The following is a 23,473-nucleotide window of genomic DNA, read 5'->3' as shown; positions in this document are numbered from 1 at the left end:
ATATGTTAAACATTCAGCTCTTAAAATTTCAGACCCTTTTAGAAATTCAGACCTCTTAAAAATTCAGATCCTACCAAACAGCCTCAGGCAAGACGGAAAAGAAAGGCATAAATATGGTGGTCATGCTCTTTAATATTGTAAACGATACGTTAAATTGCTTCTTGTTTCAAAGCAATTCTAAAGAATCTCCAACTGGTCCCTTCCAACTGTCACACACAAACACACACCCATTGGATATAATCTAGTATACACATAATATAAAAGTGAACAAAAAAAATTCATTAAAAGTTCAAATTTAAGGCCAATGTAAGGCAGGAGTGAATTACACAAATGGTTGGCAAAGAAATAGGAATGAGGCAAATTAAACACACACACACAATGGCCAAAGCAAAAAAACAAAAAGCCTTTCAAAATACTCTCTTCACTTTATTTATTTTTCGGAAATATTTATATATAAAATATGTGTGGAGCACAACTCCTCAAACCGCTTCACCACCGGATGATTCCTCCTTCACTTACTCATCAACAGCCAACGGCACAGATTCAGCCTGAAAAAAATAACAAATATCACATCCCTTGCATAACATACATTAAATATATTTATTTATATATAAAAAAAAACTTACCAAATTGCGATATTTGAGAGCAAAAAACATTTCAAGATAGCGACGAATCTCAAGCCTGTCAAGCTTCGACACGTGTTTCCAGAATCCATAAACTCCAGCAAGCGTCAATAGCCTATCTGAGTATATCTGCCACGTGTATCTGTTATTTTGAAGAAAAAAAAAAGGTTTATTAGCACATGTTTATGTTTCTAATTAAGACATTGGAGAAACATCAGTTTATCTGTTATCTTACTTCTCCTGAATGCGCTGCTCCGAACCCTTGGAAATGGCATCCCAATGAGAAGGATCAGCTTTGGTCTTCTCAAAGAACTTGACAAGAAGCTCAGTCACCTGGTCCCCATGATACGGGTCAATATGAAACCCGGATTTTCCATGAACAATGATTTCCGCCGGACCACCGTGAAGCGTTGCAAACGTCGGCAGCCCACACGCCATGGCCTCCACCACCGTCAACCCAAAGGCTTCATAAAACGCCGGCTGAATAAAAGCGCCTCTCGTATCAGCAATCACACGATACAACTCACCGTTTCGGACCCGGTTCATCTGTGAAGAAATCCATCTAAACTGCCCGTTGAGCTTGTACTCCTCGATTAAATCGTACATCTTCTTCATCTGAGCTTGCTCTTCCAGATCCTTCGATTCCTTCCTCCGGTCACCGCCGACGACCACCAGATTCACCAGCTCACGAAGGCGATCGTTTTTCGCGTACCACTCCACAAGTCCGGTCAAGTTCTTCACATTGTCCAGTCGAGCCATTGTGAATAGAATCGGCTTGTTTTTGTCTTTCAACACACATCTGTAACATCCATTCAAATTCATTTAAATTATGAATTCGAATGAAAAAAAGAATTGAGAATGTATAATATGCAATGCAAAACGTACAAGTGTTCTTCGTTCTCGACGGAACTGAAGAGGAGATCGTCGATTTCAGGGTGGAGTGATGTGAGCCTCTTTTCTTTCTCAGTGTAAGAGTAGTAGATCCCCATATCAGCACCGGGTGAAACGATGTTGAATTTAGGGTCGAAGACATCGATTCCATGGACGACTCTGTATAATCCAGGCATTGTGAAAGCTGTATGGCTCTCATACTGTCCAACTGTGTCCTTACTGAAACAAAATCAAAATTAGGGTTTCGTAATTCGTACAGGATAATCAACAACGCTGACCAGAATATGTTTTTTACCTTCCGGCGATTTCTTGGAAGGTACTGGTGATGATGAAGTCGGTGTGATTCATGGCGATAAGATCAGCAGTAAACTGAGAGGAGAAATGGTATTTCTCATCGAAGTTCTTCCAGTAGATATCAGAATCAGGGTATTTGGTTTTCTCAAGGGCATGAGCGATTGTGCATTGAGTTACACCCAATTTGTGAGCGAGCAAAGAAGCGACAAGGTTCCCGTCACTGTAGTTTCCGATGATCAAATCGGGTTTTGCCTGCAACTCGGCGGTGACTTCTTTGGCAACATCCTCAGTGAAATTCTCGATGTATGGCCACACCTCAAAGCGAGAGATCCATTTACGAAGAATACCTTTTTCGTTTCTAAACGGAACTCGAAGAATATGAGAGTGCTCTGCTCCGAACACCTTCTCAAGTCGCTGCCCGCAGGTGGTTCCGACGGCGTCAGGGAGGAGCCTCGTCACCTGTTTATAATAACGTCGGTTATCGGCTTATCGCAACCAACTTTAATAAGTATCGAAGATTTTGAATAAAGAAGAAATTAAGGGACTTACGATGAGAATACGGGGAACAATATCAAGTCCTTGCTCTTTAATCCTCTTGAGCATCTCACGTTCTAAAGCAGGAACTTGATCGAGAATGTAAACAATTTGACCACCAGTGTCCGGGTAGCCTAAAACGTTTTCTTGAGCGAAGTAGCCATGGGGAGAAAGAATAACGACATTGAAAACCATAGGAATTCTTCCAAGAAATTTCTGGAGAGTGCTTGCATCAGGAGCTTCCAGAAGATCAAGTAGCATATGGATCATCTCCACGACACCCTCTGCTTTATCACCCCAACCTCTCTCCAATCCAATCTCTTGAAACTTATGTTCGAATTCAGAGTATGGAGTGGTGGCATCGAGCGTAGATAGGTACTCAGATGATTTTCTTAACACAGATTGAAGAGCTTTCAGGTTTTGGATTCTGTCATTCAGCATCATCGTCTGCAAATCAGAAAAACTCAAAACTGTTGGTCCAGAACTCTAATAAAACAAGTAAATGAAGAAGAATTCTAGGGTTTTGAGTGTGATTAATACCTTTCCCTTGTGGGCGTGGGTACGAAGGAAATCAAGTAGAGGGTTCATGGTATTTTTGTCATGAAACATTTTGGCAGAGAGATGCCTGTTCAGAAACTCAACCCCGTTTCCAATGGACTTGGTTAGGGTTGGGCGAGGGAAAGAAGCGGTAAATGGTTTGAAGTCCAATTCCAGTACAAAGTTGTCATGGGAGCTGCAATCAATCGGAAATTGTAAAACATACGCAATTGTGAATTCGAATCTATTGATAACAAAAAGATGATGATACTTACGATCCATCAACGAGTTCTTCTTTCAAGTGAAGATATTCAGGAACGCTTAATTCTTCAATGACCAGTGCATTTACATCAACTTTTATATATTCCCAAACACCAGGTCTCAAACGAATAGAAAATGCAACCCATGGAGGCAACACTATAGCTTCCTATCAACACATAAAAAAAACCAGAGATTCAGTCGGATGCATGATCATGATCATGATTGTTTTTTTTTTTTGTGTGTGTGTGTGTGTGTGTTTGTTCGATCATATACCTGTGTTGATTTGAGAACTTCATGAAAGGAACTATCATAGAATTCGGAATTCTCTGTGTAGACTGCATTAAACGCATCCATGAGTTGATGAGGCTTCAATATTCCTTTTCCATGGCTTTCGATCCTTGAGTATGTTAAATGAATAAAAACAAACATTAAATCGATTCTAAAAATTGTAGCTGGATATTAAATGAGAAAAAACAAACATTAAATCGATTCTAAAAATTGTAGCTGAGAAGATAGTCTCCAGAAAGCACAACATACCTTGCAAGAACCTTTAGGGTTTCATTACGACGGGATGCAAGAGTAGAATCCAGACGCTCTCGGAAACTGTGTGAACGGGTGAAAACTTTTTCCGCCATGATCGACCACGAATTTACTTATCTTACAAAATCAGAAGGATTATCAACTGCAAGAGAAGGAAACGTTTAGATAATCTAGTTACCAAAACACAGAGGACATTAATTTGAAGAAGAAACACAAATTTTTAGGCGTCTTTGTTTTATTAGTCTAACAGTTCAGATGCTTCTATAGATCATTGATTATCAAGTGAAAAAAACAAAAGCAATTCAATGGCGGAAAAGGGGATGAACGGAAGGATATCATTAAATCGAACTTGAAGTTGCAATATTAACCACCTAACACCGCATTAAATCGAAGTAGACACTTAATAAATTCATTATCAAAACTGGTAAACACAAGCTCAAGGATGAATCTCAAGTTGAAGGTATCTACAAGAATGGAGCTACATATATAGCAGAGAAATCAAAAGGGAGCTAAAATATGTGCGATCATGGTGATGAAGTTGTGTGCAAAAAAGTGAGCTAAAATGCTACAGAAACTAAAAATGGAAATAAAGTAGTTTCGATCATCCTGACTGAACATAGACAAAATATAGCAGAAAGCGTTACATACATCACACCTTTTAACTTGGTTTTCAACAGCAAAGCGAACGATATTTTGACGATGGAGAAAAGGGGATGAACGAAAGGATAGAGATGGGAAGACAAGTGTGGGAAGGGGGTGACTTTATAAGCAAAGAAAGAAAGGGGAAACGGAAACTGGAAATTCTTTCAACCTTTTTTTCTTATTATTATTTCATTTTATTTATGTGTACGGATTTAAGTTTTTAACTAAAAGCAATTATATGTTTTTCTACAGCATTATTAAAATAGCCATGAAATACCACTATGTTCAACTTGTGATTATCATTATCCCGAATTGGTTAACTTTTTTAACCTATGTAAAGCACTTAAATAATGAAAACTAATGGTAAGGGAGCACATAGATAAACTTGCTAATTATCATATAATATGCAAAACCTCGTCGACATGAAGGTTCCTGGTTTCGTTTCATGTAAGGGCAACACTTGTCTAATATATATATATATATATATATATATATATATATATATATATATATATAATCCATAAAATTATTGACTTAAACAAAGCACGTAAATGAATATTTTTCATCTCTTCAATAATTTCTTTTACTTATTGAGATATAATTTTAAGGATGTATGAATAAGATGATATGTAGTATAAATAATTAAACACTCATCAAATGTAAAGATAAAAATCATGTCATCTAAAATATAATCTTCTAAGTGTTCAAGAATCTTTTAAAATCTCATTCTTTCTTTTATAATGTTTTAGTTTAGTTTAGTTAGTTTTAGTTTTAATTACATCAAATTTATAACACGTTGTCAACATAAAAACTTTAATCACTCTAATCAAATGGAAATCACATCATCATGTTCAACGTATGTATTACTAATAAAAAAATATTTGTTATAAAACAACAATTATATTAAAAATAATAATGAATTAAGAAAAATTATTTGTTAGCAACAACTAATGATATTTATTTATTTTACAAACCATTATTTATGTATTCTAACTAGTATTTATGCATATTAACATTTACATTATGCAACTAACTTTTATTTCTTCATACTAACATTTAAATTATGGAACTAATTTTTATTTATGTATATTAATGTTTATATATACATATCAATGTTTATTTATTTATATTTAGATATTCTTCATAATTTTTTTAAACATTTACTAATCTTTATTTATATTTCTGCTTAGCAAAATTATACCAAATGAAATTATGTATCAAATATAAGTCTTATTCAATAATTTATAAAATACATATACATATACATTCCAGTATTGTGACATTAGTAATGTAAAATCTCAATAGAACATTTTGGGCTTGGAATTTTTTGAGTAGTAACATCACATGAAGAAAAAAGGTTTATATGGAACATATAGTTTACTTTTAAGGATATTAAATCTCTATTGTTGTTTAGTAGTATAGTTTAGTAGTAAGGATATGAAATCTCTATTTTTGTTGTAAATGTATGAATTCCCTATGATTTATTAATAAGGGTATGAAATCCTTATTGTTGTTATTGTTGGAATAGTGTCTAAGCCTATAAGTATATTTGGTATCTACTTGACCCGGTTGTGCATGGTCCTTTTGGGTTGCCTTCTCCAAAGCAACTTGACAAGGTAATTTAAGGAGACAGAGAGAAAGAATATTATGGTTTATTAATATATTATAAGAATAATATATTAAAGGAGAAATCATATTTATTTAATTAGTATTGGTCATAAATTAATTAGGAGTTAATTTGGTGATTAAAAGAGATTAATTAAATAAAGGGGTATAAACTGTCAAACGTATGATAGTTGAGTTTTGGGCTGGAGAACCTAATGGACTAAGGGGGAACGAAATTATGATGGGGATCCATCATATTTTCGTCCAAGGACCCTAATCTAGAAGGTTTTATGGGCTGCTTGGTGATTAAGCTATCCATTAGGGTTTAGGCTGAAACCCTAGCAGCCAGCAGTATAAATAAGACCCCTAGGCTATGGAAATTGGCTACCACTTGATTCTAAGTGAACCCTAGGCCGATTTCAGCACCTCTCTCACCCTCTCTCATATTGCCTTCTTGCTTGTAGGGTTTGTGAACCATTGGAGGAGTTACATTTGTAACTCTAAGCTCAAGGTCAAGAAGATTACAAGGATTCAAGCTACTTGAAAGAGGTAAACCACTTAGATCTGTTTTCTTTATGATAATTTCGAATTATATATGATAGATCTAGGTTTGTAAGTCTTGGAATCAAATCATGTACAATAAAGAAACCTAGATCCAAGCATTAGGGTTTGTATAAGCACATATGAATGTTTCTTATGCATAAAACCCATCAGTGGTATCAGAGCCTTGATTGGTTTCAATTTTATGTGATGCTTAACTGTTTTGCTTGCTGAAAATCAAGTTTTTTGCCCCTGCCCGACACAACTCGGCGAGTCAGTATCTGGACTCAGCGAGTTCAGAGCTGACTCGGCGAGTTTGTGCGTCAGACAGAGGGTATTTAGGGATTTAGTTGCTGTTTTGACTTGGATTTGATGCCTAAATCGTTTTTTGAAGTTAAAATCTGAATTTTATCTTAATTAAATGATTATCCTTGCCAAAACAATAGATAATTTCAAATCTTTTGAATATTGGTTGTTTATATGATAAATATGGATTATTTAAAATTATTTGGTAATTATCTAATTACTAAAATAAGATTAGGTCAAATATAGATAATTATGAAATTAATTGTTTAATTTAAATTATTTGTTATTTGATCCCTTATGTTTTGAAAAGTTCAAAACTTGCCCTCAAGTTTTGAAATTTGAATTTTGTGATTAAAAGTTCAATTTTGAATAATTTAAATTTCAAACCTTTAGAATTTTACAAGTTTAAAATTCAACCCTATACTATTATATATTATTACAAGCTTAATATATATATATATATATATATATATATATATATATATAACTTAAACTGCTAGTCTTACCGTTAGTAGGCCTCATTCACGAAGCCGATCTATAAAGTGGGTATAAGGTTGCTGCCTATAAAATGGCGCTTAATGGGTGTACACTCACACCCACCGCTTGCTTGATCGGTGGAGGGTCGTTAGTCGAACGGGTAGGATAGGGCAACCCTCTCCTCATTACAAGTATAATGTAAGATACAAAGTAACTACATGTTTTACAAATTCCCAATCTTAGTTACTTTAGGGTAAAATGTGAAAATGATGCTAATCCATGGAATTACACTTCGTACCCTTGTCAAACGTTGGTGGAGCGTGTGTGGTTAACCGGCACATTAATTTGGGGATGACATTGGCAGCGAAGGGTGACTCGATGTTTGTCATAGATCAATGGAGCGTGTGTGGTTTTCCGGCACATTGATTAGGTAATAGAGACATCGAGTGCACCATGTTGATTCGCATGGTTATTCACAATTTTTTTGCGATCCTCGGTATCCCAGTCGCAAATTTGAAATACATATCGAGATTTAAACATGTCATTGAAAAGTTCAATGAATCTCAAAGATCTAGGAGTTTTCAATACATTTAAAACCCATATGTCTTTTTCGTTTTTCATGGTGAGAATTAGTGAATCGTCATTCACTTACCTTCAAATTATTTACTTTTAGAGTACGACATCCCTTTCTAATTTGTAAATAATGTTGTTGGATCGTAGCCCTAATTTCTCATTTGGGTGTTTAATTAGGGATTCATTTCTAATCAAACTTTGTTCCTTTCTTTTTCAGATGTCTGCAAACAACAACAACAACAACAACGCTTATGGGTCATTCTCGTTGATGAACCTGTGTCAGAAAGTGACATTTGATGGGTCAAACTTCAACGAGTGGATGAGGTATATTTGCATGATCACATGCTACGTGGACAAAGAATATGTCCTCGATGAAAAGCTTGAAAAGATCATCCTAGATGTTGCTACTCCTAAAGAGCTGGCCGCCTTTGAGGCCCACGAGCGTGATGCTACGAAAGTTCACTACATCATGCTGGCCACCATGAACCTCGAACTCCAAAAGTCCTATGAGGACATGTATCCGTATGAAATGCATCAGGATTTGCTGGACAGGTATCACCAGAGCGCGAGGCAAGAGCGTTATGAGATCATCACTAACATGATCACCGCTAAGATGGGAGTGGAGAATCCCTAACCTCTTATTTGCAGAAAATGCAGAGGTATGTTGATCGTCTTCTCAAACTTAATGTTAAGTTTGATGAGGATTTGGCTATCGAAATAATCCTCCACTCCTTACCCTCCTGCTACAACCAGTTTAGGATGACCTACCACATGAACAAGGAGGACGTCTCCTTGAGCAAGCTCCAAGGAATCTTGAGGATTGTTGAGGGCAACCTCAAAGACAAATCTATTGCACCGTCCCCTGCTATGGCCGCTCCTGTGATGTCAATAGGTCAAGGAAAGGGTAAAAAGAGGAAGGCTCCATGTAAGAGCCACCATAAGGGGAAGCCCCATGATGGTTCGTCCTTAAGCGGGACCAAAGTAGGCCCTGCTAAACCCTCATCCGATCCCAAGGAAGTAGAGTGCTTCTATTGTCACCAAAAGGACCACTGTAAATGAAGTTGCCCTCAGTATCTGCAAGATATAAAGGATGGGAAGATTAAGCCCGCCTTTGCAGGTATGTATTCTATTAAATCTAATAATTCATCATTTGTTACTTCATGGGTTCTTGATACAGGGTGTGTTTACCACATTTGTTCTGATATGCAAGGCCTAAAAAGAAGTAGGGAGGTGGAACATGGAAAGATGAACCTGATTATGGGAAACAGATGATCGTCACCTATGACCAAAGTCGGTGTTTATTCTTTAGTGTTGAGTAATGGGTTAGGTATAGATTTAAACAATTGTTGTTATTGGCCATATATGGCAAGAAACATTATTTCATTTCATGGGTTGTTTAGACAAGGTTTCAGATATTCTTTTGATAATAGTAATGGTTCTATTAATGTTTATTTGAATGGTGTCTTTTATTTCAATGCATTAACTTGTAATGGGATTTATGAATCTGTGATGGTTGTTGATAATTTAGGAAATAATGTTTTGAATATTGATTCGTCTACTAGTCTAGACAAAGCATGCTTGTGGCATTGTCGCCTTGGCCATGTCAACAAGAAACGCATAGCCCAACTCCAAAAGGATGGAGTGTTGGAGTCATTCGACCTTAGGGACGATGACACGTGTGAATCTTGTTTACTTGGGAAGACGACCAAGTCACCCTTTATAGGCACTTGTGAAAGGGGTGAGGGTTTGTTGGATCTCATACACACGGATGTCTGTGGGCCCTTTAGATCCACCACAAGGGATGCTTGCCGCTTCTACGTGACTTTTATAGATGATTATAGCAGATATGGATATATCTACTTAATCAAGCAAAATTCGGAAACCTTTGAAAACTTAAAAGAGTTTAAGAATGAAGTGGAGAATCAGCTAGGAAGGAAAATCAAGATGCTTCGGTCAGACCGAGGAGGAGAGTACCTAAGTCTTGAGTTTCATGACTATCTAAAAGAATGTGGAATTATTTCGCAATTGACGCCTCTGAGGATGCCACAATTGAATGGTGTGGCTGGGAGACGTAATCGGACATTGTTGGACATGGTTCGTTCTATGATGAGTCAGACTTCGTTACCACTAGCTTTCTGGGGGTATGCCTTAGAGACTGTCGCCTATATCCTTAACTTAGTTCCCACCAAGAAGGTTTCCAAGACTCCTCGCGAGATGTGGACAGGGAAGGCTCCCTCGTTGGCACATATTAAGGTTTGGGTTTGCGAGGCTTACGTAATACGAGAGACTCATGACAAGATCGAACCTCGTAGTGAGAAGTGTTATTTCATCGACTATCTGCAGAAGTATTTTGGCTATTTTTTCTATAGACCGAGTGACAATGTGGTCTTCGTTGCTAGAAGAGGAGTTTTCCGAGAAAGGGAATTGATAAGCTAAGAAGACAGTGGGAGGCAAATTGAACTTGAAGAGATTCAAGATCAAAGCGATGAAGGAACCTCTGACACTGGCACTCAACTTGAGGAAGAAACTCCTGTTGAATCTGTTGACAAGTCCTTACCTCTTCGACGTTCCACTAGGGCTAGTGTTCCACCCCAGTTGTATGGATTTCATATTACTACTGAAGGGGATACATTTATTAGTGAGAGTACACTAGTAAATTTGGACGAACGTAGCAGCTACAAGGAAGCCATGGCAGGCCCGGAGTCTGAGAAATGGAAAGAGGCGATGGACAACGAGATTCAGTCCATGTACGACAACCAAGTTTGGAATTTGGTTGATAATGTACCGGGTCGTCAGACAGTTGGGTGCAAGTGGATCTTCAAGAAGAAGACGGGCATGGATGGGAAAGTGCGTACTTATAAAGCGTGATTGGTTGCGAAGGGATTTACTCAAACTCCCGGAGTTGACTAGGATGAGACCTTCTCTCCAGTTGCGAAGATAAAGTCTATTAGGGTAATGCTTGCAATAGTTGCGTTTCATGATTATGAAATATGGCAAATGGACGTGAAAACCGCTTTCCTTAATGGAAAGTTGGCTGAGGATGTTTACATGAATCAGCCAGAGGGTTTTGTCGATGCGAAGCATCCAAATAGAGTATGCAAGCTTGAGAAATCCATTTATGGATTGAAACAAGCGTCTCGCAGATGGAATCTTTGTTTTGAAGAGAAGGTTAAAGAGTTTGGCTTTCTGCGAAGCGAAGACGAATCTTGTGTGTATGTCAAAGCCAGTGGGAGTATAGTGAGCTTCCTCGTATTGTATGTCGACGACATACTACTCATAGGAAACGATGTCCCAACCTTGCAGGAGGTCAAGTCCTGGCTTGGGAAATGTTTTGCTATGAAGGACCTCGGAGAGGCTGCTTATATTCTGGGAATAAGGATAGTAAGAAACAGAGAAAAGAGACTGATAGGACTCAGTCAGGATACATACTTGGACAAGGTACTAAAGCGTTTTAGTATGGAAAATTCCAAGAAAGGGGAGTTGCCAATCCAAAGCAATACCAAGCTGAGTAAGACTCAGAGCCCGAGTACAGAATCAGAGATAGCTGATATGATCTGAGTACCTTACGCTTCCGTAGTAGGCTCTATCATGTACGCTACAACTTGTACTCGCCCTGATGTGGCTTTCGCTTTGAGCATGGTCAACAGATATCAGGGGAACCCAGGTAGAGCTCATTGGATTGCGGTAAAAAATATTCTTAAGTACCTAAGAAGGACCAAGGAATGGTTTCTAGTCCTCGGTGGGAGTGATGATTTAAGGGTACAAGGGTACAGTGACGCTAGTTTTCAGACGGATCGGGATAATTTCCGATCGCAGTCGGGCTGGGTCTTTACCGTAAATGGAGGAGCAGTGACTTGGAAAAGTTCCAAGCAAGAAACCATAGCTGATTCAACGTGCGAATCAGATTACATTGCGGCGAACGAAGCGTCAAAGGAGGCTATATGGTTGAAGAACTTCATTGAAGACCTTGGAGTTATGCCATCCATAAAGGAGCCAATGGAAATTTTCTATGATAATGAAAGAGCGGTTGCCTTGACCAAGGAACCGAGAGATCATGGTAGATCTCGGCATATCGATAGAAAATACCATTTTATCAGACATCGGGTAGAAGAGGGACATCTCGTTGTGAAGAGGGTATCATCAGAAGAAAACCCAGCAGATCCCCTTACGAAGGGACTGAGTAGGGTCGAACACTTGCAGCATGCTAGGAGCATTGGGCTGAAGGATGATATAAGTTTGGATTAGATAGGAAACGTGTAATAGATAGTTTGTACTTGACATTTGATGAATAAATAAAATTGTGTTATTTATGAGTAAAGCTACTATCTTGTGTTGGTAATTTATCTATTGTTTCAATTTTGCATGTTTTGACTTCCTGAATGATAGGATTATTCAAACAGTCCACAGTCGGTCATATTTTGGAAATAGATATGAATGAAGACTATCATGAATTGTTTGTAGATTGTCTAAAAGGTTTTGGGCATAGCAAAGGTTTGTTGCAAAGTTCATGAGTGCTTATGAATATGATTTGAGCATTGGAATAAACCCGCATTTGCTGGTATCATTTCGTGGTGTTTTGCCTTAAGTGATCGCAAAGCGATAATATCATATAGTCTTAAAACTTAGAGATATGGTTGTTGTTTGTTGGTTGGTTATGCATTGATGATGTGTAAAAGCATCAGTAACTTGATGTTATAAAACGCATTATTGTGCATGATTCAATTAGTGAATAATAGATGCATATGATTCGAAGTTGATCTGTTCCTTTTATTCTATGAGACTAAAAGTGATATCTTGGCCACTTGATGATTTGGTTTGACTTATGTGCTAGGCCCGGTCAGAATGAAGTTTATGTGTTCAACTAAATTCTATGTCAAATAAATCGGAAATCGAGGAACAAATGTTGGACAATAAGCATTGTCAGCATGATATCTAGAACGGAGGATTATACGATCCCTCATCTGAAGGACAAGTTGATCAGAGTTGACAGCAAAGTATAAGAGCTACGATTTGCTAATCGGATTCTGAAGTCATATGTGAGATATAATTACTAGACTTATCCAAGTGGGAGACTGTTGGAATAATGTCTAAGCCCGTAACTATATTTGGTATGTACTTGACCCGGTTGTGCATGGTCCTTTTGGGTTGCCTTCTCCAAAGCAACTTGACAAGGTAATTTAAGGAGAAAGAGAGAAAGAATATTATGGTTTATTAATATATTATAAGAATAATATATTAAATGAGAAATCATATTTATTTAATTAGTATTGGTCATAAATTAATTAGGAGTTAATTTGGTGACTAAAAGAGATTAATTAAATAAAGGGGTATAAACTGTCAAACGTATGATAGTTGAGTTTTGGGCTGGAGAACCTAATGGACTAAGGGGGAACAAAATTATGATGGGGATCCATCATATTTTCGTCCAAGGGCCCTAATCTAGAAAGTTCTATAGGCTGCTTGGTGATTAAGTTGTCCATTAGGGTTTAGGTTGAAACACTAGCAGTCAGAAGTATAAATAAGACCCCTAGGCTATGGAAATCGGCTACCACTTGATTCTAAGAGAACTGTAGGCCGATTTCAGCACCTCTCTCATCCTCTCTCATATTTCCTTCTTGCTTGTGGGGTTTGTGAACCATTAGAGGAGTTACATTTGTGACTCTAAGATCAAGGTCAAGAAGATTACAAGGATTCAAGCTACTTGAAAGAGGTAAACCACTTAGATCTATTTTCTTTATGATAATTTCGAATTATATATGATAGATCTAGGTTTGTAAGTCTTGGAATCAAAGCATATACAATAGAGAAACCTAGATCCAAGCATTAGGGTTTGTATGAGCACATAAGAATGTTTCTTATGCATAAAACCCATCAGTTATAAAGAGTATGAAGCCCCCATGATGTAGGAATAAGGGTATGAAATTAATATACATATCGTAAATGGTATGTTATCCTTATAGTTAGTTGAAAAGGGTATGGATTTCTTATAGTTGGAGGTTAATGGTATGAACCCCTACTTATATGCTTGATATGGCATTTAGTTAAATGTTTCGCCTTAATTATTATGATTGTTTTGTTAGCAAATTTATATTAACCATTGAAATAATATTTTGTGTATTTGAACCCATGTACTCATGAGACAATGTTATTTTTGCATTGTGGTGTCTAAGGTCTTAATTAAATTGATATATTGAGTAATTAATAGTAAAGCACTTTTTAGGTTGCCCTCGTAACCAGGAAATAACATGGATTGATTTTGATATATATATATATATAATTTATTAATATATTATAGTATTAATATATTAATTAGAAATGTAAATAATTAATTAAGGATTAATAGGACTTAATTTAATTGATTTTTCTAGATTAATTAGAACTAATTAATGGGTCTAAGGGTTAGAGTGTAATTGTTCAAATGTTGAACAAAGAAGCATTCTAGAACCTTCCTAGGAAAGGACGGTTTTAAGGTGCCTTTCAAGGACTTCTGGAAGCCTCCTTGGTTAATAAGAAAAGTGAACTTGAATTGAAATATAATATTATTATTTTGAATTCAAACTAAGGTTTCCTAAAAGTATAAATAAGGACCTCCATAAGACCAAATAACCTAACACAATCATAAGGAATAACAATAAGGTATGTGGTTTAAACCTTTGTGGTTTTCCATTTTAGCTAGATTATTTAGAAGTTTCAAAGTATGTTGCTATTATAAGAAAACCATAGAATTTTCTAGGTTGCATGTGCCCATAAGTTAGTTACGTGACATTCTGCAAGTATAGTGAAGTAATCTAAAAAACTCATCAGTCTTATCAAAGCCTTAGGCTTGTTCTGTGAAACCCTAAAAGAAACCTGGAAATCGAAATTGCCTAGCCCTCTAGGGTTTTTCAAAATTCCTTGCCTCCTTGCCTTTTCCGAAAATTGCTTGGTTTTTCTAGTCTCCTTACTTGATATTTTAACTGCCTTAAAATCTGGACAACTAAAGTTAGATAACCTAACCTTAATTTTCAAAAATTAAAAAGGATGATGATTAAATAGAATTAATTAATTAACTGTATAATTAAAGATAATTATTTAATTCTTAAATGATTTAATTAATTTAATTAATTGGTTAATTAAAAGATAAATATTAAATCAATATGGTGTAAAAGATTAATTAATTATATGTTAATCAAGATAATTAAATTTAAACCTTGTATTTTTAAAATGTTTTAAAATACATCCTATATATATATATATATATATATATATATATATATATATATATAAGATTATTAATACTATATGTATAACTAAAAGTAAGTCAAATCAATAGTATTCATTATTCACGAAGCCACACTATAAGAGATGTATAAGCAAACGACTTATAAAATGATCGTTGAATGGGTGTCCTTTTCACCTATCGCTTCTTTGTGTAGTGGATGGTTGTTAGCAGAACGGGTTTGATAGGACATAATCATATTAAAAGTATAATATATAAGTACTAGAACCTTCTAAAATCTCACTCTAGTTACTTAGGATAAAAATGTGAAATTGTATGTTAATCCATGAAAACGCACATTGATTCTTTGTGAGTCGTTAGTGGGGCGTATGTAGTTAACTGACACACTAATAAGGATTAAAAAGTTGAACAATTGCGCAAACCGAGTTTATGGTTGTTGATAGAGAATGTGTGATTAACCGGCACGTCAATGTGAGATCATAAATAGGAACAAGGCTGTCATGCGGGTTTGCATGCTTACTCACATCTTATTTGTGATCCCCGACATCTCAGTCACAAATCGAAGAAAATAATATGAGGTTAAACATGCCATTGAAAAGTTCAATGAATCTCGAAAGATCTAGGAAATTCATAATAGATGAAATTGGTAAAGTGTCTTACCTACCTTAAATAAATTCGCAATTAGATTATGACATCCCTCTTCTTAATTTCGAATTGTATTTTTGGATCCTATTCTTGAATATTAATTTAGGTTAAAATATTTAAGGATGTTCAACTAACTAAAATCTCATCTCTTATTTTAGATGTCTAGAAATGGTGATCTTCCTCCTTCTCCTCCTAATCCACCCATTTAGAACCTCCACCTCTTGTCGATCCTCTCAAAAGAAAAGCTTACTCGTCCAAACTATATGGACTGGATGCGAAATTTGAAGATGTATTTGCGATACCAGAACAAAGAGTATGTTCTCGAGATTCCAATCCCATAAATAGACAAAGAAACTATTACTCTTGAGGACCTCGCAAATTATAATCAACTCGTTTAATGATGCCGCCAAGGTCGCTTGCATAATGATTATAACTATGGAATCTAACCTTCAAAAGTCCTTTGAGGCCTACTAGCCTTACGAAATGAACCAGGCACTTGCTCAGATGCTCCACAAGAAAGCAATACAAGAGCATTATGAGGTCGTGAAGGCCCTTATGGGATGAAAGTTGTAAGAATGGGAATTTGTGTGTGCTCATGTGCAGAAGATGCAAAGACACGTAGAAAGGATAGAGAAGATAATTGTGAACTTAAACAAGGAGCTTTCCATTGACATGGTGCTCAACTCCTTGCCCAATAGTTATGATTAGTTTATCTTGACTTATCATTTCAACAATACTAAGAGCACACTGCTTGAGGTTCATAACCTATTGCAAACTATCGAATCTAGAATGAAGAAGTCTTATTCCAACAGTTCTGCAAGTGCCCCAGTTATGGCTATTGAACAAGGAAAAGGAAAGAAGAGAAAGGCCTATTCCCAACCCAAGTGGAAAAGGGAAAGCCCATAGTGGAGAGACTAGTTGTTCAAAGGGAAAGGGCAAATTTGATGCTCCTCCTATAAGTGATACAAAAGAAGTTGTGTGCTTTCATTGTGGCTAGAAGGCATTAGAAGAGAAGTTTCCTGAAGTACATACAAGAACTGAGAGGGGATAAGGGCAAGGTGTTTGGATCTTTATCTGATATGTACTCTATTGAAATTAATAACACTTCAAATTCTTTAATCCTTGATACGGGATGTGGTTTCCACATTTATTATGATATGCAAGGACTAAGGGAAAGTGAAGAGGTCGAGCATGGAAAGTTGAACCTAATCATGGGGAATAGGTCAAAGTTGGCTATTAACAGGATTGGGATTGATGAGCTAATGTTCGATAATAGTGTTGGGTTGATTTAAACAATTGTTTTTTTAGAAATGAAAAGAAACATAATTTCGTTTCATGCTTTATTTAAACAAGGTTATCGCTATGGTTTTGATAATGACAATGGTGCAATTTTAGTTTATAAATAGGGTGCATTTATTTTCAGATATTTTCATTGTAATGGTGTGTATGAAACTTCTGTATATGTGAATGAATTTGGAAATTGTGTTTATAGTATTGATTCTTCTAATGGTTTAGACAAGACATGCTTATTTCATTGTCGTCTTGTGCATATAAACAAGAAACAAGTTTCCCAACTCCAAAAAGGATAGAGTGTTGGAATCCTTTGACCTAAAGTCAGACGATCAATGTGAGTCTTGTTTATTAGGCAAGATGACTAAGTCACCTTTCACTGGTACTTGTGAAATAGGTGAAGGATTATTAGACAGAATGTTGGGTTTTTATTCAAAAACTAGTTCCAAAAACAAGAAATTTGAGTTCAGAAACACCCGAGAGTATGTCCGAATGCCTCAAACCAAGGCTCTGATACCAACTTGAAACGTCCCAAAAATAAGACCATACATTTTTTCATTTTTAGATTAACAAAACATCAAACCATATCATTGTCGTAAAAAAATGTAACCAAAATGTATCAATACATCATCAATATCAGAGTAAATCACAAAATGCAGAATCGAGTGGTGTGTGCTCTGCAGTCTGCAATCATCTCAAACTCTTCCCATTGGAATCAGAAGTACCTAAAACATAAATTGAAAAACATAAGCACAAAGCTTAGTGAGTTCCCCAAATACCACATACCATACATACATAAATAAACATATAATCGGCCCCGCCCTTTATCAGGCCCCGTCCGGCATCGAGCCCAACTCGGTGTACAGATCTATCAGACATCAGGCCCCACTCAACATACATATAAACATATAAACATATAACACATGCAATAATCATGAAGATACATAGCATACAAAATGGTCAGCAGGCCCTACCCGATAAGCATACGAGTACATAACACATGCAAGAGTTACGCATACATCTAGCATCCTAACATAACAAAATCATGGGTCAGAATTGGTGCCTTCTGATGGGTTTTATGCATAAGAAACAATCCTATGTGCTCATACAAACCCTAATGCTTGGATCTAGGTTTCTCCATTGTACATGCTTTGAGTCCAAAGCCATAAACCCTAGATCTAACATATAATAAACTGAATTAGGGTTTAGAGAATTACCTTTGATTGTTATATTGCAATAACAATCACTTCCGTGCTTTGATTAGCTTTAGAAAGCTTAGTGCCTCAAGTGCTGCACCTCTAATGGAGTCACAAACACCATCGACAACTTGGATGAAGAGGAGAAGAAAGGAGGCTGCCCAAAACAACTAGAAACCCTAGAGAATCAGTTGTCCACGTTTTTGGGGCATAGGAGCCCTTTATATACATTTAGGCTATTAGGGTTTATAACTAAGAAACCCTAATCTGGTTGCTTAAGCCCTAAGCAGCCCATGGACTCCTTTAACATATCCCTTGGACAATTTCTAATGGGCTTCCCATAGAATTCGTCCAACCTATATATTATTAGGTGACCCATAGCCTAATTATAATTATCTTATAATTACAACTTCAGTCCCCTAAGTTTTAATTAATCTCTTTTAGCCACAAAATTAATTATCAATTAATTCTTTGACTAATATTAATTAAACAATATGATTTCTCCTTTAATATATTATTCTCATAACATATTAATAAATCATATTTAAACCTTTCTCTCCTTAATTCATCCTACATATTGCTATGGTGAAGGCAACCCAAAAGGACCATGCTCATAATCGGGTCAAGTACATACCAAAATAGTTATGGACTTAGACACTAATCCAACAGTCTCCCACTTGGATAAGTCTAATAACTATTTTCCGTATGACTTCAGAACCTGATCAGCAATCGTAGCTTTCAAAAGTCGTTGTCAACTCTGATCTTATCAGATAGCGTGTCCTTTAGATAAGGGATCATATATTCCTCCATTCTCAATATATCGTATAGACATAAGACATGAATTTTAATCATTCTATCTATACTGTTTCCCGACTTCCGATTCATGACGACTGATAACAGACTACAATTGAACACATCAACTTAGTCCTGGCTTGGCCAAGCGCATAGGTGTCATCACTAAATCATCGAGAGGCCCACAGATATCGTTTTTATCCTACTTTAGGTAAAAGGAATGGATAAACTTCGACTCATATGCTTGCTTGCATTCACTGATCGAATCACACAACAATAAGTTTTATAACACCAAGTTACTGGTGCGTTTACTTATCATCAATGTGCAACCGACCAACAAATAACAACTCACACGTCTCGGTTTCAAGAATATACAATATTATCGCCTCACTAATCACTCATAATATAACCATGAAGTGATCCAAGTGAGCGTGGGTTTAATCCAATACTTTAATCTTATCAAAGCACTCATGAACTCTGCAGCAAACTTGTGCTATGTCTAAACCTTTCAGACAATCTACAGACTCTTCATGACAGTCTTTATTTATACCTACTCCCAACGTATAACCGACTGTGGATGTTTGAATAACCTAGTTATTCTGGAAGTCAAAACATGCAAAATGAAACATAAGAATAATACTTAATCCTATATGGCCTCAAACTTGTGAGAGTACATAAAACACTTCTATTTAACCACCATATTGATTACTCATTATTATCATTTACTGTTTCATAAAATCAACTTATTACTCAAATTACAACAATAGTTGTCTCATGCATAAAGCATACATACTATGTTTCCTATGGTCCTTATTGTGAAATAGATCAATTGAAAAACCTTTTCAATGATGCTCATTTCACAATTCCCAATCTTTATCATTAGTGTAAGAACACAAGGTTCTTTGCTACTATTAGAATATGCTAGATTCTAACATCTTATGTAACGATCCTTTCGTAAAGTCATAGCACAAAAGTCACCAAGACTTGGCTAATGAAATTATGAAGTACTCTATCGGAAATTGTTACAAGACAATTCCATAGACGTGAAGTCTCACATTCAAAGTACATTCATTTGAACATCCTTCCTGCATAAAGTTTCTAATCTAGGCATAGACTCTCAATATCCAACTCCCAATATGGAAACATTTCCACATTTGCCATATGACAACTCATTCTTAATAGAATCTTATCTATTCATAATAATGTCGATATGGTCCATCCAATACCATACTTCCAACTACTCATAAGCGACCAATCCTCAGCGAACTTTGGATCGTCCTTTGATAGTTGTTTAATTATTTTAGTCAAAACCAATTCTAGTCCTTTTCTCTCTTAATGCGCTAGACATTTGGAAAATCTTAGAATGGTAAAATATTATAGCATTTGCAATCAATCCTTTACCCGAAGCGTATGGGACATGATGCATAATGTCTTACATAAAAATATGATACTTTACCAATCTTTTGCCATAATATTTTATTTGTCATGTTCTCACAATTCGAACTATGAAGAGGGATGCCGTAATCATAATCGAAATTTGAGAACACACAATGTATCCTTTGACTAAAAAATATCAAAATTTCTCAATCTAAGCTTTAGATTTTGAAAGGAAGTATAATATTCTCTCCCTTAATTATAGCAAAACAATTTTTCAACCCATTCAACTTTGCAAATTGAATCTTTGTTTTTCTATAATTAATATTGCTAACTTGCAATACTTGCCATAATAATCATACAAGAATAACACTTATGCTCCCACTATCATGATGATTATTATCATATAAGCATAACACTTATGCTCCCACTAGCTTTGACATGTATTCAGAAAACAAATGAACTTCCAGAAAATAATGCCTATTGAATTTCTGAAATTCATATTTCTAATACCAGATGCTTCGATAAGCCCTTATCTAAGCTTCTTAAACTTATACACCTTTGCCTTAGATAGCTCATATGTGTGTTTAAACAATTCAGAACTTATGTTACTAAGTTCCAAATGTTGAAACTAATTGCCAAATCTCACAATTCGAACTATTGAAAGGGATGCCGTAACCACAATCGAATTTGAGAATACAATTTTCACAATCGCTATCTTCTTAAAATCTCTCTTAGTGAAAGCATTTCCTCACAGTCATTTTCATGAAGGAGGGAATCTTATGACACTTAGATTTTATGGTGTATGAGTTCCTATCCGTGTGAATTTGCCAAAACCAAAGTTTGTGACAAATCCAAACTCATATGGACTGAACTTTCTTAATCTTGATTTCTTGCCTTATGGTAACACGAGTTCCCACCATGTCTTCCAAGTAGTTTAGCAACTTATCCTTACAAATCAATGTACTTTCCATTGATCAAGGTGCTTTGTCTTTATACATTCAAATGAGAACTCATAGAACTCACATGCATAATTAACTCAATTGGAATGGCACAGAAAGAAGGCTGCCTAAAACGACTTGAAACCCTAGAGAATCAGTTGTCCACGTTTTTGGGGCATAGGGGCCCTTTATATACATGTAGGCTATTAGGGTTTACAACTAGGAAACCCTAATCTGGTTGCTTAAGCCCTAAGCAGCCCATGGACTCCTTTAACATATCCCTTGGACGATTTCTAATGGGCTTCCCATAGAATTCGTCCAATCTATATATTATTAGGTGATCCATAGCCCAATTATAATTATCTTATAATTACAACTTCAGTACCCTAAGTTTTAATTAATCTCTTTTAGCCACAAAATTAATTATCAATTAGTTCTTTAACTAATATTAATTAAACAATATGATTTCTCCTTTAATATATTATTCTCATAACATATTAATAAATCATATTTAAACTTTTCCCTCTTTAATTCATCCTACATATTGCTATGGTGAACGCACCGAAAATGACCATGCTCACAATCGGGTCAAGTACATACCAAAATACTTATGGACCTAGACACTAATCCAACACCTTCGACCCGCTAAACATGGTGAGGAAACTCACCTCATACTGTTGAATCTCACATATAAGTCTCTGGTTGTTGGCCCACTAAAATCCTCGCCCTATCAATCATAAATAACATCCAATTAAAAATTGGATCCCAACACACACTAAGAATCTATACTAGGGTAAAAGAACTTCTCACCCCTTTACCGAACATGGCCTAAAGCCTAGGCCAAATCCAATTTGTCTAAAAGCCCAATATTATAGAATAATCATTCCAAGCCCAATTATGGCCCAATTTTCCAAATTGGACACAAATCTATTTCATGCGCTTTCAACCAAAGGTCCATTAAAATACCAATAACTCACTAATAGAATTTTGATGGTCCACTAAGGCCCAAGACAACAATGTCCCAATATCGAGAAGCCCATAACACCGAAGCCCACTACTGAGTATGCGGGGCGTACTCAGCCTGTACGCTAAGCATACTTGCTTTAGGGCTTGTATGCTACGCGTACCAGCTTATACGCCTAGCGTACTCGACTAGTTTGGCCAACTTTCTCATTCAGCTCTTAAATGGTTAAGCCTCCACTTTAAAACTTAGATCTGACTTCCTTGAGGTGGTTTACCACGTAATGTTGCCAAATTTACGTGCATGCATGGCTTAATGAGGCTTTAGAGCTCAAAATAGCTAAGTCTGGATCTCTAAGCTTCCCTCCAATGAATGAGTCTTCCAACTTCTTCTTCTATCACTTCAAGGAGCATAAACCACCAAAAAGCAAGACTAAGGCTCAAGAACACTCAAAGATGCTATTAGGGTTTGAGATTAGGGTTTTAGGACAATGGAGGCTGATAAAGAGGCCAGTTATTGGGACTTAAGGTGAATATATAAGGTGCAACACCCCCAAAATTAGGGTTACATTTAGACGCACGTAAGCCCCGCGTACGTGCTCAAGGGCGCGATCCAACCTCGGACTAGTACGCTAAGCGCACACATATGGTACACCATGCGTACTAGCTTCTCAGCTAGTACGCTAAGCGTACCCTATCGTACACCCTACCTACTAACCATAAGGACAAAAAGTGAAGTGCTCATAAATAGAAGGGTTAAAGGGAACATACCAAATTCAAGTGTTACATTTGAAACATCCCAAAAATACGGTCCAAAAATTTTGTTTTAAATCATTATCAAAAACCATAAATCATCCATCATCATAAATAAAATCAAGAACCATGTATCTCTAAACATCTTGTCAAAATACTATATCGAAATCATATGAGAAAATATCAGAGTCTAAAACAATCCCAGGCTGAAACTGTGGTGAGTGCCATGCGATCATCCCGAGCCCTTCCCTTTGCTAGTGGAAGTACCTGAAACCAAAACTGAAAACTGTAAGCACAAAGCTTAGTGAGTCTCCCCAAACTACCATATACCATACACATATAACATGCAACTAGGAGATACGGGCCCCGCCCACACTCCACTAACTAAGAGATACGGTCCCCGCCCACACTCTGCTGACTCTGAGATACGGGCCCCGCCCACACTCAGCTACTTCGAGATACGGGCCCCACCCACACTCA

The 23,473-nt window shown here is 36.3% G+C and overlaps 1 protein-coding gene across 2 annotated transcripts; it reads right to left on the bottom strand.

The window, feature by feature from the left end:
* Nucleotides 1–258: 258 nt before the first annotated feature.
* On the bottom strand, nucleotides 259–4,485 carry LOC145054587 (sucrose synthase-like). Of its 2 annotated transcripts, none has more exons than XM_079002816.1 (11): nucleotides 4,336–4,485; nucleotides 3,678–3,822; nucleotides 3,414–3,537; nucleotides 3,155–3,306; nucleotides 2,883–3,075; nucleotides 2,358–2,789; nucleotides 1,810–2,267; nucleotides 1,509–1,733; nucleotides 859–1,422; nucleotides 627–765; nucleotides 259–548 (listed from the first exon to the last, which is right to left on the bottom strand). In XM_079002816.1, exons 2-11 carry the CDS (start codon nucleotides 3,773–3,775, stop codon nucleotides 516–518), a joined length of 2,418 nt encoding a protein of 805 aa, XP_078858942.1. In that variant the 5' UTR covers nucleotides 3,776–3,822; nucleotides 4,336–4,485; the 3' UTR covers nucleotides 259–515. The 2 variants fall into 2 exon arrangements, with proteins under 2 accessions (XP_078858942.1, XP_078858943.1); XM_079002817.1 differs by having other exon boundaries at nucleotides 4,329–4,467.
* Between the last annotated feature and the right edge of the window lie 18,988 nt (nucleotides 4,486–23,473).

The sequence above is a fragment of the Lactuca serriola genome, chromosome 5, assembly GCF_051521515.1.
Source record: "Lactuca serriola cultivar US96UC23 chromosome 5, Lser_US96UC23_V15, whole genome shotgun sequence".
NCBI classification, from domain to species: Eukaryota; Viridiplantae; Streptophyta; class Magnoliopsida; order Asterales; family Asteraceae; genus Lactuca; species Lactuca serriola.
Note: the sequence above shows the minus strand (reverse complement) of the source record. Positions and strands in the feature narration are given on the sequence as shown.

What these genes read in the sequence shown, in the direction of transcription:
- LOC145054587 (XM_079002816.1), bottom strand. Translation starts at nt 3,775, where the DNA reads ATGGCGGAAAAAGTTTTCACCCGTTCACACAGTTTCCGAGAGCGTCTG. An exon ending in TTGTTCCCCGTATTCTCATC is followed by an intron (nt 2,268 to 2,357) that starts GTAAGTCCCTTA and finishes TATTATAAACAG; the next exon opens with GTGACGAGGCTCCTCCCTGA. An exon ending in CTCTCAAATATCGCAATTTG is followed by an intron (nt 549 to 626) that starts GTAAGTTTTTTT and finishes TATTTTTTTCAG; the next exon opens with GCTGAATCTGTGCCGTTGGC.